Source organism: Heterodontus francisci, chromosome 14 (assembly GCF_036365525.1).
Source record: "Heterodontus francisci isolate sHetFra1 chromosome 14, sHetFra1.hap1, whole genome shotgun sequence".
Lineage (NCBI taxonomy): Eukaryota > Metazoa > Chordata > Chondrichthyes > Heterodontiformes > Heterodontidae > Heterodontus > Heterodontus francisci.
The window spans coordinates 31,856,409-31,872,019 of NC_090384.1; the positions used below are offsets into that span (position 1 = coordinate 31,856,409).

Sequence of the window (15,611 nt, forward strand, 5' to 3'; positions counted from 1 at the left end):
CAGGACAAAACCGCGGTCTCATATCTTCCTCGGTTTATAAATCTATATCATTCATATAATGTTACTTGCCTTTCCTCTACTTGGGATAATCAGCACTCTATTTGCAATTCCACCCTCCACCCCACCAATGCCCCAGCCCACTAGGTGTTTGAGCAGAAAAACCCAATATATACTTCTGTGGTTTATGGTGTCATCAGGAAGTTTGAATGAGGAACTAGTGAGACATGACCAGTAAGACCATTGCAAAAGAAAGCGAGCTGCTGCAGCATGGCAGAAGAGCATTTATCCACAGGCTGGCTGTCAAAGTGTTAAATAACCATGGACTTCTGGCAGCTGTGGTAGAGATCATCCACACCATAAAGACCCAACCGCTGGACAGATGGGGAAGAAGAAGACCTGGCACGTTCCTCGAACTCCTGGGGGAAGGTACTGAAGTATCATACAGAACTGGGTCCGTACTGTACATCAAAACTTGGCAACAGCAGGGGCCAGGGCAGTAATTACAGCTCATTCCACCACACCCGAGAACAGTGCAGCTTCAGTCTCCATTGCACTTTGACTTGGTTCATAGGGCAAAGAAGCAACAGTGGTGATTTGAGACCAGTGATATATATACATAAGGGGCAACAGGATAAACTCAGGGTCTTACTTTCTATTTCCCTGCACTGACCAATGTCATTGCATCAAGGTATATGTTTTTTTGCACTGGGTTACAGCTGTTGTTTTGAGATGGTTGTTTGGCTTTCCTTATCTCTATCTCTCCCTATATTTTATTGATTTTATGGCCAGGGCTGCAGTTTTTGATCTGTGTGGAGTGCAGTAAAGAGAAAGCAAAAATAACATGGCTAACGTTGCTTAACTTGTATCAGATACACTTGTTATGACAGACTATCTATTTAAAGGAGCAGTGTCTCCCACATGCCAAAGACTTGCAGGTTGATAGGTAAATTGGCCATTTAGCAATTGCCCCTAGTATAGGTAGGTGGTAGGGAAATATAGGGACAGGTGGGGATGTGGTAGGAATATGGAATTAGTGTCGGATTAGTATAAATGGGTGGTTGATGGTCAGCACAGACTCGGTGGGCCGAAGGGCCTGTTTCAGTGCTGTATCTCTAAACTAAACTAAACTAAAAAAAATATTTTCTGGAGAACAAGTCTGAGAAGCACTGTGTGTCATTTTCATCATAGAATCACTGCTGCTAAAGAAATAATGGGCTCCAATGCAGTGTACAATTAAAAGTTTGTCAAATGTTTTTCAATTTTTAAGACAATTGGGAAAGGAACCAAAGGGGGAGATGCAGAGAAATGTTTTTACTTTGCAATTTGTTATCTGAATTTACTGTCTGAAAGGATGGTGGAAGCTGATTTAAAAACAGCTTTCAAAAGGGAATATACTTGAAAATGGAAAATTTGCATGGCTACGGGGGAAGAGCGGGGGAGTGGGACTTAACAGATAGCTTGCTCAAAGATCTGGCACAGGCAGGGTGGGCCAAATGGCCTCCTTCTGCTCTTTATAATTTTCTGATTGAATATTACAGCTCTTCTTGAATGTGTAATTGATCTCACCAGTGTAATGCCATATGCTGCATGACAAGCCTAGCCAGACAGCATTACATAGACACAGGCCGATTTTAAATTATGGCATACATTGGGCAGGCCATGAGGGCAGAGGGACCGCATTGACTGCAGTAGCGAGAGACGTCGACCATTTCAATGAAATGTGAATAGAATACATTTTCCATGAGTAGAATATATTTTCAATGGACTATATAACATTGCCTTATAAATGTGATATAGCCTATTGAAAATATATTCTACTTTTCAATCATAAACACTGTTGTTATTATGTGTTCTCATTGTTCAGTTTTAGAAGTTCTATTGTTGGGCCTTGCTTGGCTTGAATCAGCAAACACTGAGAGATGGGAGGCAGCTCACCCATTAGTGGTGTTAATCTGTTCATTGTGTATCAATTGTTTGATTATATGCAGGTGGAGGGTGTTAATTGGGGTCTTGCTTGAGCACTTATAAGCAGACACTTACTGAGACTGGTGGAGGGTTTTGAGTGAGGAGCTACATGTTTGTAATCTTTTTACTCTGCACAATAATGTGAAACAGAGTAAAGATATGCTCCAGCATTATCCTTCCACAATAAGCTTTCTGCAGTTTAACAAGTGGGGTTGCAAAATTGGGTGGCTCCTTTGCAGTGCCAACTATAAGTTAAACCTTAAAGGTGGGTGGGACAGGGCAGGGTGCACTGACTGGCCGGTAGTGGTAGAAAGATGTTTGTGGAGCCGTGAGGAGCCACAAAAGTCAGTGACAGCTCAATATATGGCTAATGAAATACTTTTGAAGTGTAGACACCGTTGCAATATAGGAAATGGACAAAGCAGCCCGCTTGATCGGTATCCCATCCACCACCTTAAACATTCACTCCCTCCACCACCTGGCGCACAGTGGCAGCAGTATGCACCATCTACAAGATCCATTGCAACATCTCATCAAGGCTCCTTAGACAGCACCTTCCAAACTCGCAACCTCTACCACCTAGAAGGACAATGGCAGCAGATGCATGGGAACACCACCACCTACAAGTTCCCCATCAAACCACACACCCTCCTGACTTGGAAATATATCGGCGTTCCTTCACTGTTGCTGGGTCAAAAACCTGGAACTCCCTTCCGACTGCAGCAGTTCAAGAAAGTGTTTCACCACCACTTTCTCAAGGGCAATTAGGAATGGGCAATAAAATGCTGGCCTAGCCAGTGACGCCCACATCCCATGAAAGAATATTTTAAAAATTGGGCACAGCAAGACTCCACAAACAACATTGAGTTAAATGACTAGATAATATATTTTAGTTGTTGAGGGATAAATGTTAGCCAGGACACAGGGGACAACTTCCTTGGTCATCTTGAAAATAATACCAAGGGATCTTTTACATCCACCTAATGGGGCAGACAGGGCCTTGGTTTAATATCTCATCTGAAAGATGGCACCTCTGAAAGTTCAGCATTCGCTCTCAGATAACACTCTTGTAAATCACCTTGGGACATTTTTACTATGGTAAAGACAGTATACAAATGCAAGTTATTGTTGTACTGAAGTGCCAAAGCAGGTTATGCACTCAAGTCTCTGGTGTGGGACTTGAACCCACAGCTTTCTAGCTCCGACCACTGAGCTACAGCTGACACATTGCACTGTACGAGAGAAAGTTAGATTTATATATCACGTATGCTGCATTGGTACACTGGAGTAAGTATTAAATTGCTTGTGATAATCTGTAGTAAATGAGATTAATAAATTCCTGCTATGTAAAATGGCTTGAGTCCACAGCAGGGTGTTCAGCATTCAAAGACTATGGATGCCAGATTGCATTGGAAATATTTCCATCTCAGTGCTGAACTGTGCTCACTCAAATCTGCATATACATGGGAATTGCTCATTCTCCAAATTTCAGATGACACCCAGCTTAAAAAATTCCAGTGAGTCAGTGTGTTTGGTAAAGGGAAGAGAAACAATAAAAATTGGCCATGGACCAATACCTACCAATGTCTCAGAAAAATAGGAAGTTACATAAGAACATAAGAAATAGGAGAAGGTGTAGACTATTAGGCTTTTTGAGCCTGCTCCGCCATTCAATATCCCAACTGATCTTCCACCTGAACTTCACCTTCCCACCCTATCCCCACATCCCTTAATTCCCTTAGCACCCAAAAATATATTGATCTCTGTCTTGAATATACTCAACGACTGAACATTAACAGCTCTCTGGGGTAGAGAATTGCAAAGATTCAAAACCCTTTGAGTGAAGAAATTTCTTTTCATCTCAGTCCTAAATGGCCGACTCCTTATTCTGAGACCTTAATTGAAAATAGATATCAATAACACTCTCTGGTTTAAGTTTTTAAAAAACTGTGTGTGTTGCTCCCCTAGCAAAATGCACAAAGATACAACAGCCTCCACTCTAAATTTAGCTGTTCAGCAGATGTTGTGAGAATAGCCTGAAGCCCGAGTTGACCTTTAGATTCACTTTTACTGTTTTGCCTTTGTGTAGAGAAATAATCCAATTTTTCCTGCATTACAACAGTGACTACACTTCACAAATACTTAATTGGCTGAAAAGCCCTTTGGGACATTCTGTGGTTGTGAAAGGCGCTATAGAAATCCAAGTATTTCTCTTTCTATTTACCTTCCCTCCCTTATAGCGGGATTGAGAATGGGAATTCTGTTGGTGGGGAATCACTGACAAAATTTGTATCATCTCGTACCTGTCAAGCCAGAACTGTGCAGCCTCCCAGTGTTATTACCCATTGAACTTAAGTCCTGCTCATTTGAAGTGAGATTCACCTTCATTGCTTTAAAAATTTAGTCCACATCTCACTCCTAAAATAACCCAACTTTGTGTGTTTAAATACTTTTGCATTTTACTGTGCTCTTTTTGATCATAATTCCCACTCCTATTATTTCTCTGCTTTGTGAACTCTGCATTTCGCTGGTATAAAACACTCAGCTACCAGAATAGTTAGTGAGCTCTAAATGACTCCACAAAATCCTGTTGGTTGAATAAGCAAGCTATTGTTCAGCAGTGTTGCATGTGGACCCAACATCCGTGATTTGGATTTTTGGAGATATCAACAGGGCTGATACACAAAGGCCTCCACTAGGCTAAATGGCACACATTGCATTTACACTTGCACAATCTCCCTTACTTTGCGCAGCATCTAGTACTAGGAAGTATTGTGTTTTAATGGCTTGCAAACATAAATTTCCATCACCGGACAGAGCATTGCAGTGACTTTTAGGGCCTCATAAATCAACATTCATGAAATACACAATTGTTTGAGACTCTCTGTCAGTCACTAGCCAGCCCTCTATAGTCTGTGGCAAATTCTCACCCAGAGTTGTACAATAGAGGTCATCAATATAAAATAGTCACCATAAAATCAAATAGAAAATTCAGAAGAAACTTCTTTACCCAGAGATTGGTGAGAATGTGGAACTCTCTACAACAGAGAGTAGAGGGTTATACTGATAGAGTTGAATGAGGGTAGACTTGAGTGGAGCAAAAATGAAGGCATGGACTGGTTGGCCTGAAAGGCCTGTTTCTGTAATAAATTAATGTTCCGGGTGTGTTCTACTTTCAGATGCTTATAGACGTGCTTAGTTGAAATTGTAGTCCTGAAGTCCTCGCTGGGCCACGTGCACAGTTTCAGGCTTGCTTCTCCGTCTCCAGAAGGCAGAAGAGGAGGTTTGATCCTTGGCCCCTAGTTGCTAGCTGTGCTGGTCTGTAGGTTTGAGGCTTTAGCAGTTGCAGCCAAGACTCCTCTGGATCTTTATTGGAGAGAGAGAGAGCTGCCTCCTTGATGGCTTTCAGTTACTCCTCTGCTTTCTCATGTACTCCGGTATTTGCAGAGTTAGTAATTATTCAGGCTGAAATCTATTTCAGTGCAGTGGATATAGGGTAAACTCAGTTATTGCATGCTCATGGTGGGGCAGTGTCATGAAAACCCTACATGCCAAATGGGAAATATTAATTTCATCAGTTGGAACCTTGCCTTAGACTTTTGCTGGAAATTCTTGCAAATATCTTTTTTTTAAAAGAGTAACCTGGCAGCCAAGATGGCCACTGAAATTTACATTTAAAACACCAAATAGACAAGAGACAACATGACTGATTCAATCTAGCCAGAACAATGGGGTGCTCTCTGATTAAATTACCTGAAATGGCTTTATCAACATGGTCGTCGACACCCATTGACTTTGAAAAAGCCAACCCCCCTCCAAGTGTGACTGAACAGCTTAAGGTGTGGCACCTTGAATCTCAGAGAAGATTCCAGAAGGGCCTCATTAGCCCAACAAAAAGGTTTGGGAATGTCATGTGACTGCTGTGCAGCTCTCGAGACACTAAGCTTTGTCAGTGAGAAAGCAGAGAAGTAACTGAAAGTCATCAAGGAGGCAGCTTGTTCTCTCTCTCTCTATATATATATCTATATATATCTCCAGTAAAGATCCAGAGGCTAAAGCTTCAAACCTAAAGACCAGCACAGCCAGCAACTAGTGGACAAGCATCAAACCTCCTCTTCCGCCTTCCGGAGCCTGAGAAGCAAGCCTGAAACTGTGCACGTGGCCCATCGAGGACTTCAGGACTACAATTTCAACTAAGGACTCTGGGACTGATGTTCAGTATTTAAATTCCATTTATTACAGACTCTACTCCAACCACCCATCTCTGTTTTTCCCTCTGTAATCTATTTGTGTGTGTGGCTGTCATGTAATGTGTGTATGGATGCATAGCGCATTTTAGTAATTTTAACCGGTTTAGCGTATTAAGGATAATAAACTACGTCTTCCTTTTTTAAACTCAAGAAAACCTGTCTGGTTGGTTCTTTGGAAATTATATTCGAGGAACAGGAGCAAGTGCTCACTGAGGTGGTAAATTCAATCACTGTGTAAAAAGGATAAACCCTGTTGCGGTCAAACCAGCGAAGGGGCGAAAGGGGGCGCCTGAGATCCCTTCCTCAGCTGGTTGTATCAGGCATCCATACTCGAAGGAAACATGAGTTGGGGCTACAATGTAACCTCACTTCTCTGACCTATTCTCCTATTAAGGGCAACACCCCACTGTGAGCATGATTACTGAATTTACTCTTCTATAGGTTGAATTCTGGTAGAAGGTAACTTGATGGATGTGAAACGATTGCAAGTATAAATTCTGTTTTGAAGCTTAATTATTTTTTCACTTTGAAATATTGAGAAAACAGTCATTTTACTTAGTCATATATTGACAATATGGAGCTTTCCTACTACAAAAATGAGTGACCTTTTCTTCATTAGGCTTATGGCTGTTGAAATCAGACTTGGAAGAACATATGGAGGTCAAAATAAAGCTCTGACTCAGTGCTGAGGAGTTAATTTAGCAGAGCCCACTCCTGCTCACACCGTGGTTCTGAATGGCAGGTCTTTCACACAGCCGTTTAAATGGCTTTTTTTATTTACAACAACAACTTACAATAATATAGCACCTTTAATGTTGCAAAATATGCTCAAATAAACAATTAAACTGTTTTTTAAAAATCCAGAAAGGTTGAACTTTGGATCGAACGTATTCCAGTACAATGTTGGAGGTTCCATTGGTTGCAAAATGGACCAATTTATATCAGGTTGCAAACCCTCCAGGATTATGCTGGCATCTCCAGGAATTAAAGGCTAATTTGTTTACTGCTATGAGTGACCCAAAAGAAAAAGTGTAGAAACATTTAAAAAATTGTATGTTTTGTTAATTTTCTTTGAAGACTTTCATTTATTAACTCTGCAAATATTGAAGGTGTAGAGATAGGCTGTTTGACCGGGCAGGTGATTGGGGATGAGAGGTCATGTGATAAACTCCAGGAATATTTCCAATCAGAGTTGGCAACCCTCTATTCAAACTTAAAACAATGCAGTGTGACTGTTTCACTTCGATGTGACAGTTCCTTTATAAAATTTGAATGGCAAGGCATTGAAAACTCAGGGAAATGCATGTAACTTTAATCTGGGATTATAACCTGAGCTGTTAGTGTCTGAATGTCCTCGGCAGTTCTGCTGGACTCCCTCTGTAACTCAGACAGGAGTCTGTAGGGTGCAATTGGTAAAAGGCCATGACCTGAATCAGGCGCGGAGGTACAGGGGACAAGGATTCCCTGTCTAGGAGCTCCAGCTTTGGCTTTGATGTAAGAGGCTGGTACACCCAATGAAATGTGGATACCATTCTGCAGAACCGTGGGGACTGTATTGAGTCTACAAGTGTGGACCTGGTCACTCCTCCTCCCCCAAAGGCAGCCAGGCACTGGAGTTTTTGAATCACAGGGCAGGTGGACACCCATAGTGGTGTGAACCAGCTACCAGCTCCATGGCCGTCCACTGCCCCTGCAAACGCTGGTGCAGTTAGCGCGAGAGAGCTCTGGCGGCATGCTCCTGACATACCTGCTGCAATCATAACCCAAGATTCCTGGGGCCATTTTGTTGAAATGAAAGGGAATAATTTTGACTTTTGGCAATAGTGTAAGATGGGAATTATTGGATTGACAGCCCATTCAATACCTCTTGCCAAAATCTCCAGAAAACCCCCCAATCCGTTTGAAGCTCCAGAAAGAGAGAGAAATCAGTTTGAATTTCCAAGAAAGTTTAATTACATGTTGATCAGGACCTCAAAGGAAAGAAACCAAAACAACAACAACTTGTATTTATCTAGCACCCTTAACATAATTCAAAGCACGAAGAATGCATTTTTGATAGGCGAGTAGATCTCTGTCCCCTTCAAATCATGGTGTGTGACAGCAAAGAAGCAGTGACAGCTGATACTAAATTTGCAGGGTTTTCTAGTTTGTTATTCTGTCAGTACCCATCGTCCATATATTTCTGTTAGTTAGCTATTAACTTCATGAAGGCAAGTTGAGCCATTTATAAGTTGTTTTTTCCAGTCCCAACGGCTAATTGCTTCTCTTCTTTTGAGCCAGGAGCTGCAGGCACATCATTATACATATATAGCCTATTGAACTATGAACCTGTTTGTAAGGTTTTATGGACTCATTGAAAAAGAGCACAGTTGGGCTCCATGCCCGATTGCAGCGATTGTTCTATTACAGTTGTACAGATCAGCTACAGTACCTGCTCTCTACTGAGTTCGTTGATCTCAAGCAAGGGCTGAGTCAGGGGTGATACAATTTGCTTCCCTGTGGCAGAGAGGGAGAAATCAGCGAGTGTATCTGTTCATAGGAAGGAAAAAAGAAAGAACTTGCATTTAGAGAGTGCCTTTCACAATCTCAGTTGTCCCAAACTGCTTCACTGGCAATGAAATACTTTTTGAAGTGTAGTCACTGTTGTAATAGGTGGAACACTACAGCCAAATTGTGCACAGCAATGTTCCGAGGCTAAAAGGGTTAAATTATGAGGACAGGTTGCATAGACTAGGCGCGGTCTAATTGAGGTGTTCAAGATAAATAAAGGATTTGATAGGTTAGGTAGACAAAAATTATTTCCTCTGTTGGGAGAGTCCGGAATGGGGGGAGGTACATATTCTTAAAATTAGAGCTAAGCCATCCAGGGGTGATGTTAGAATGCACTTTTTCACACAAAGGGTGATAGAAATCTGGAACGCTCCTCACAAAAACTGTTGAGAATGAGTCAATTTAAAATTCCTAAACTGAGTCTGATAGATTTTTGTTAGGCAAGGACAATAAGGATTATGGAACCGAGGCAGGTACATAAGATACAGAACAGCCATTATCGATTTGAATGGGGGAACAGGCTCAAGGGGGTGAATGGCCTACTCCTGTTTTTATGTTCTTCCTTCCTACGTTCTCCCACAAAAAGCAATGAAATAATGACTAGATAATCTGGTTTAGTGATGTTGTTCGGTTTGATTCAATAATCCTTTCTGACCACAGGAAGTGGGGGTGTTGACTTCTTCCACTTCAATGGAGGCGGTGGCTTAGTGGTAGTGTCACTGGGCTAGTAATCCAGAGGCCTAGGCTAATGGTCTGGGGAAATTTGAATTCAATTAATAAATCTGGAATTAAAAGCTAGTTTAATGGTGACCATGAAACTATTGTTGATTGTTGTAAAACCCCATCTGGTTCACTTATGTCCTTCAGGGAAGGAAATCTACTATCCTTACCTGGTCTGGCCTACATGTGACTCCAGACATGCAGCAATGTGATTGACTCTTAAATGCCCTCTGAAATGGCCCAGCAAGCCACTCAGTTGTATCAAACAGCTACTAAGTCAAAGCAAAGGAATGAAACCAGATGGACCACCCAGCATCGACCGAGGCACTGGAAACGACAACGACAAACCCAGCCCTGTCGACCCCGCAAAGTCCTCCTGACTAACATCTGGGGGCTTGTGCCAAAAGTGGGAGAGCTGTCCCACAGACTAGTCAAGCAACAGCCTGACATAGTCATACTCATGGAATCATACGTTACAGACAATGTCCCTGACACCACCATCACCATCCCTGGGTATGTCCTGTCTCACCGGCAGGACAGACCCACCAGAGGTGGCGGTACAGTAGTATACAGTCGGGAGGGAGTTGCCCTGGGAGTCCTCAACATTGACTCCGGTCCCCATGAAATCTCATGGCATCAGGCCAAATATAGGCAAGGAAACCTCCTGCTGATTACCATCGACCACGCCACCACCCCCCCCCTCCCCCCCCCACCCCAACCTCGGCTGACGAATCAGTGCTTCTCCATATTGAACACCAATTGGAAGAGGCACTGAGGGTAGCAAAGGCACAGAAAGGGGACTTCAATGTCCATCACCAAGAGTGGCTCGGTAGCACCACTACTGACTGAGCTGGCCAAGTTCGAAAGGGCACAGCTTCTAGACTGGGTCTGCAGCAGGTGGTGAGGGAACCAACAAAAGGGAAAAATCTACATGACTTCTTCCTCACCAATCTGCATGGCCACAGATGTATCTGTCCATGACAGTATTGGTAGGAATGACCACCGCACAGTCCTTGTGGAGACCAAGTCCCGTCTTCACATTGAGCATACCCACCATCGTGTTGTGTGACATTACGACGTGCTAAATGCAATAGATTTTGAACAGATCTAGCAACTCAAAACTGGGCATCCATGATGCGCTGTGGGTCATCAGCAGCAGAATTGTATTGAACCACAATCTGCAACGTCATGGCCCAGCATATCCCCCATATCTCTACCGATACCATCAAGTGGGGGAATAACCCTGGTTCAATGAAGAGTGCAGGAGGGCATGCCAGGAGCAGCACCAGGCATACCTCAAAATGAGGTGTCAGTCTGGTGAAGCTACAACACAGGACTACTTGCATGCCAAACAGTGGAAGCAGCATGCAATAGACAGAGCTAAGGGATTCCAGAACCAACGGATCAGACCTAAGCTCTGCAGTCCTGCCACATGCAGTTGTGAATGGCGGTGGACAAGTAAACAACTAACAGGAGGAGGAGGCTCCACAAATAGCCCCATCATTGAGGATGGGGGAGCCCAGCACATCAGTGCAAAAGACAGGCTGAAGCATTTACATCCATCTTCAGACAGAAGTTCCAAGTGGATGATCCATCTCAGCCTCCTCCTGAGGTCCCCAGCATCTGCAAATGCCAGTCTTCAGCCAATCCAATTCACCCACATGATATCAAGAAACGGCTGAAGGTAATGGATACTGCAAAGGCTATGGGCCCTGACAACATTCCGGCAATAGTACTGAAGACTTGTGCTCCAGAACTTACCGTGCCCCTAGCCAAGCTGTTCCAATACAGTTACAACACTGGCATCTACCCGGCAAAGTGGAAATTGCCCTGATATGTCCTGTGCACAAAAAGCAGGACAAATCCAACTTGGCCAATTACCGCCCCATCAGTCTACTCTCAATCAAAGTGATGGAAAGAGTCATCGACAGTGCTATCAAGCAGCACTTGTTCAGTAAAAAACTGCTCACTGAAGCTCAGTTTGGGTTCCACCAGGGCCACACAGCTCCTGACCTCTTTACAGCCTTGGTCCAAACATGGACAAAAGAGCTGAACTCGAGAGGTGAGGTGAGCATGACTGCCCTTGACATCAAGGCAGCATTTGACCGAGTATGGCATCAAGGAGCCCTAGCAAATCTGGACTCAATGGGAATCAGGGGGGAAACTCTCTGCTGGTTGGAGTCATACAGAGCGCACAGGAAGATGGTTGTGGTTGCTGCAGGTAATCAGTCTCAGTCCCAGGACATCACTGCAGGAGTTCCTCAGGGTAGTGTCCTATGCCCAACCATCTTCAGCTGCTTCATCAATGGCCTTACCTTCATCATAAGGTCAGAAGTGGGGATGTTTGCTGATGATTGCACAATGTTCAGCACCATTCGCAACTCCTCAGATACCGAAACAGTCCATGTCCAGATGCAGCAAGACCTGGACAACATCCAGGCTTGGGTTGATAAATGGCAAGCAACATTTGCGCACACAAGTGCCAGGCAATGACCATCTCCAACAAGAGAGAATCTAACCATCTCCCCTGATGTTCAATGCCATTACCATCGCTGAATCCCCCACTATCAACATCCTGGGGATTACCATCGACCAGAAACTAAACTGGACCAGCCACACAAATACTGTGGCTACCAGAGCAGGTCAGAGGCTGAGATTTTTGCAGCAAGTAATTCATCTCCTGTCTCCCCAGTGCCTGTCCACCATCTACAAGGCACAAGTCATGAGCGTGATGGAATACTCTCCACTTGCCTGGATGGGTGCAGCTCCAACAACACTCAAGAAGCTCAACACCATCCAGGACAAAGCAGCCTGCTTGATTGGCACCCCATCTACCACCTTGAACATTCACCCCTTCACCACCGACGCACAGTGGCAGCAGTGTTTATCATATTCAAGATGCACTGCAGCAACTCACCAAGGCTCCTTCGACAGCACCTTCCAAACCCATGACCTCTACTGCCTAGAAGGACAAGGGCAGCAGGCTCATGGGAACACCACCACCTTCAAGTTTCCCTCCAAGCCATCCTGACGTGGAACTATATTGCTGTCCCTTCACTGTTACTGGGTCAAATTCCTGGAACCCCCTTCCTAACAGCACTGTTGGTGTACCTACACTCCAAGGACTGCAGCAGTTCAAGAAGGCAGCTCACCACCACCTTCTCAAGGGCAATTAGGGATGGGCAACAAATGCTGGCCCATCCTGCGATGCCCACATCCCATGAATGAATAAAAAAAAGCAGTAGGTCTGTCAATAAAGCCTCTCCCACCTTGCCCCCGAGAATGGGCTATAAAAAGAGTGGGTTCTTGACGGACACTCTATACTGAGCTGAAATAAATAGACAGCACCCCAACAATCATGTCTGTGGATGGTTGTGGGAGGTCTAAAATTAGACGATAAATTATTTATTGTTCCTGGTCATCTTTAATGCCTGGTTCTTTACATGTTGTCTTGTCTCAAAGAGATATAGGATAATATTGGTCTTACCTAAGTACCTTGCTCTATGGCAGCGAGGCCTGGACAACGTATGTCAGCCAAGAGCGACGTCTCAATTCATTCCATCTTCGCTGCCTCCGGAGAATACTTGGCATCAGGTGGCAGGACCGTATCTCCAACACAGAAGTCCTCGAGGCGGCCAACATCCCCAGCTTATACACACTACTGAGTCAGTGGCGCTTGAGATGGCTTGGCCATGTGAGCCGCATGGCAGATGGCAGGCTCCCCAAAGACACATTGTACAGCGAGCTCGCCACTGGTATCAGACCCACCAGCCGTCCATGTCTCCGCTTTAAAGACGTCTGCAAACGCGACATGAAGTCCTGTAACATTGATCACAAGTCGTGGGAGTCAGTTGCCAGCGTTCGCCAGAGCTGGCGGACAGCCATAAAGGCAGGGCTAAAGTGTGGCGAGTCGAAGAGACTTAGCAGTTGGCAGGAAAAAAGACAGAAGCGCAAGCGGAGAGCCAACTGTGTAACAGCCCTGACAAACAAATGTTTCTGCAGCACTTACGGAAGAGCCTGTCACTCTAGAATTGGCCTTTATAGCCACTCCAGGCACTGCTCCACACACCACTGACCACCTCCAGGCGCTTACCCATTGCCTCTCGAGATAAGGAGGCCAAAGAAGACCTAAGGAAAGGTATACTTGCCTTAGAGGGTGTGAAGGTTCACTAGACTAATTCCTGGGATGAGAGGATTGTCCTGTGTGGAGAGATTGAGTAGACTAGGCCTATATCCCCTAGAAGTTAGAAAAATGAGAGATGATCTCATTGAAATGTACAATACCCTTATGGGGCATGAATGGGAGGATGCTGGGAGGATGTTTCCCCTGGCTGGGGAGTCTAGAACTTGGAGTCATAGTCGCAGAGTTAAGGGATGGGCCATTTAGGACTGAGTTGAGGAGAAATTTCTTCACTCAGGGTTCTGAAACTTTGGTATTCTCTACCCCAGAGAGAGCTGTGGATGCACAATCATTGAGTATATTCAAGTCAGAAATTAAGATTTTTGGAATACCAGGGAAATCAAGGGACATGGGGAGAATGTGGGAATGCGTAGATGTGGTAGAGTGTCAGCCATGATAGTATTGAATGGCAGAGCAGACTCAAGGGGGACCTTCGTCTACTCCTGTTCTTATTTCTTATGTTCTTATGGCTGTACAGAGAACTTTATATCAGTGTCCACCCACTTCAATGAAACTCAATTCTAAATTATTTCTGTGATAAAACTGGTCAAAAAAAAATCCTGAAACATTACCACTTTCCTGGTTTGTGCACTCTTTTATTTTTTGCTATGAAATTCCATGATTTAAATTGAGTACAATATGGCAGGATGAAATAAGCTTATCATTTTCCTGTTGCAGCCCTTTAAATCTTTGCAACAGTACTTGTAAATTCTATCTCCATGTATGAGAGCTCCCAGAGGCAGCCTGCTGTATAAGCTGCTGCTTTGAATGCTCATATAATTAGAACCTGACCTGAAATTCAGGAGAGTCACAAAGTGCTTCATATGCAATGAATTACTTTGAAGTGCAGTGATTGTTGTTATGTATACAATAGAATGGAGTCCAGGCTCTTCCCAATGGTAGAAATAATGCACTTCCTTACTGTAACGACCAGGGGAGAAAGGGGTCTAGGGTTCCCTCTCAGCCTTCACCTGACTTACCGTAACAGGGTTTAATTTTAAACACATGTTTTTTTTTTAGCTGCCTCTTAGTGAATCCTTGTTCACTAACTTCCAATTATAAGGCAAAGGAACTAACCAAACAGGTTTTCTTAGGTTTAAAGAAAAAAGGTTGAACTTTATTAAACTTAAACTCTAATTCGGTTAACGCCTATGGATACGTGACGTGCCCACGCTAGCATGCATATGTGATGCACACATACAGATAGAGACAAAAAAGAGCAGAAGAAATAAAGTGGAAAAGTTCAAGGCAATATCTGAAGATGGTTTTGGTTACTGTTCTTCGAGCTCACTGTAGAGTCCTTGATTGTAGGTTGGTCTTGCTTTTCGTTGGGGCCCAGTATTATTCTTAAACTTTGTTCGATGTAGGAGACTTTTCTCTCTTGAGGTTCATGTGTCCTCAGTGGGTCCAGAGACTTGTGAGAAAGAGATGGAAATAGACAAGAGAGGTCTTCTCACTTTAGGAACAAACAGTCCTTCTGAGTTCAAAAGCACTGTGGCGAGTTCAAAAAACCCTGGACCAGTTAGTCATGTGACCAGCTAGTTGAACCAGCAATGGTTTTTGTGGATTATATCACCTTAGCAGTCTCTGGAATGTTCTTCCTTACACCTTCAATGTCTGGTGATCAAAATCCATTGTGGGTTGAATGTTTCAGGGAATTGTCCTTTTGTCTCCACAAGAACTGTCTGTTAGTATGCAAATGTTTTTTCAGCTAAGTGTCTGGCAGCCCTTGTAACAGGCCTTCTCTTCTTCCCAGCAAGTTTAAAATCAATGTTCATATGACAAAATTAATATGCCTCATTCTTGGCAAGGGTGGGGGGCCTGCATGGCACTTACCAACTCAGGGTGGCACTTGCTCCCAACCTTTAGACCAGGGGAAAAGGGGAAAAGAATGGTGCGTGCCTCTAAATTAAAAGGTTATAAGTTCATGCCCACTGCAAGACTTG

The 15,611-nt window shown here is 43.8% G+C and overlaps 1 protein-coding gene across 2 annotated transcripts in view; it reads left to right on the top strand.

Moving 5' to 3' along the window:
• The first annotated feature begins 232 nt into the window (after positions 1 to 232).
• dgkza (diacylglycerol kinase, zeta a) overlaps positions 233 to 15,611 on the top strand; it is a 656,642-nt gene continuing 641,263 nt past the window's right edge. For both annotated transcript variants that reach the window (XM_068045966.1, XM_068045967.1), the window contains exon 1: positions 233 to 426. In XM_068045966.1, coding sequence (XP_067902067.1) covers positions 380 to 426 — 47 coding nt within the window. In that variant the 5' untranslated portion in view covers positions 233 to 379. The remainder of the gene's footprint in view (positions 427 to 15,611) is intronic.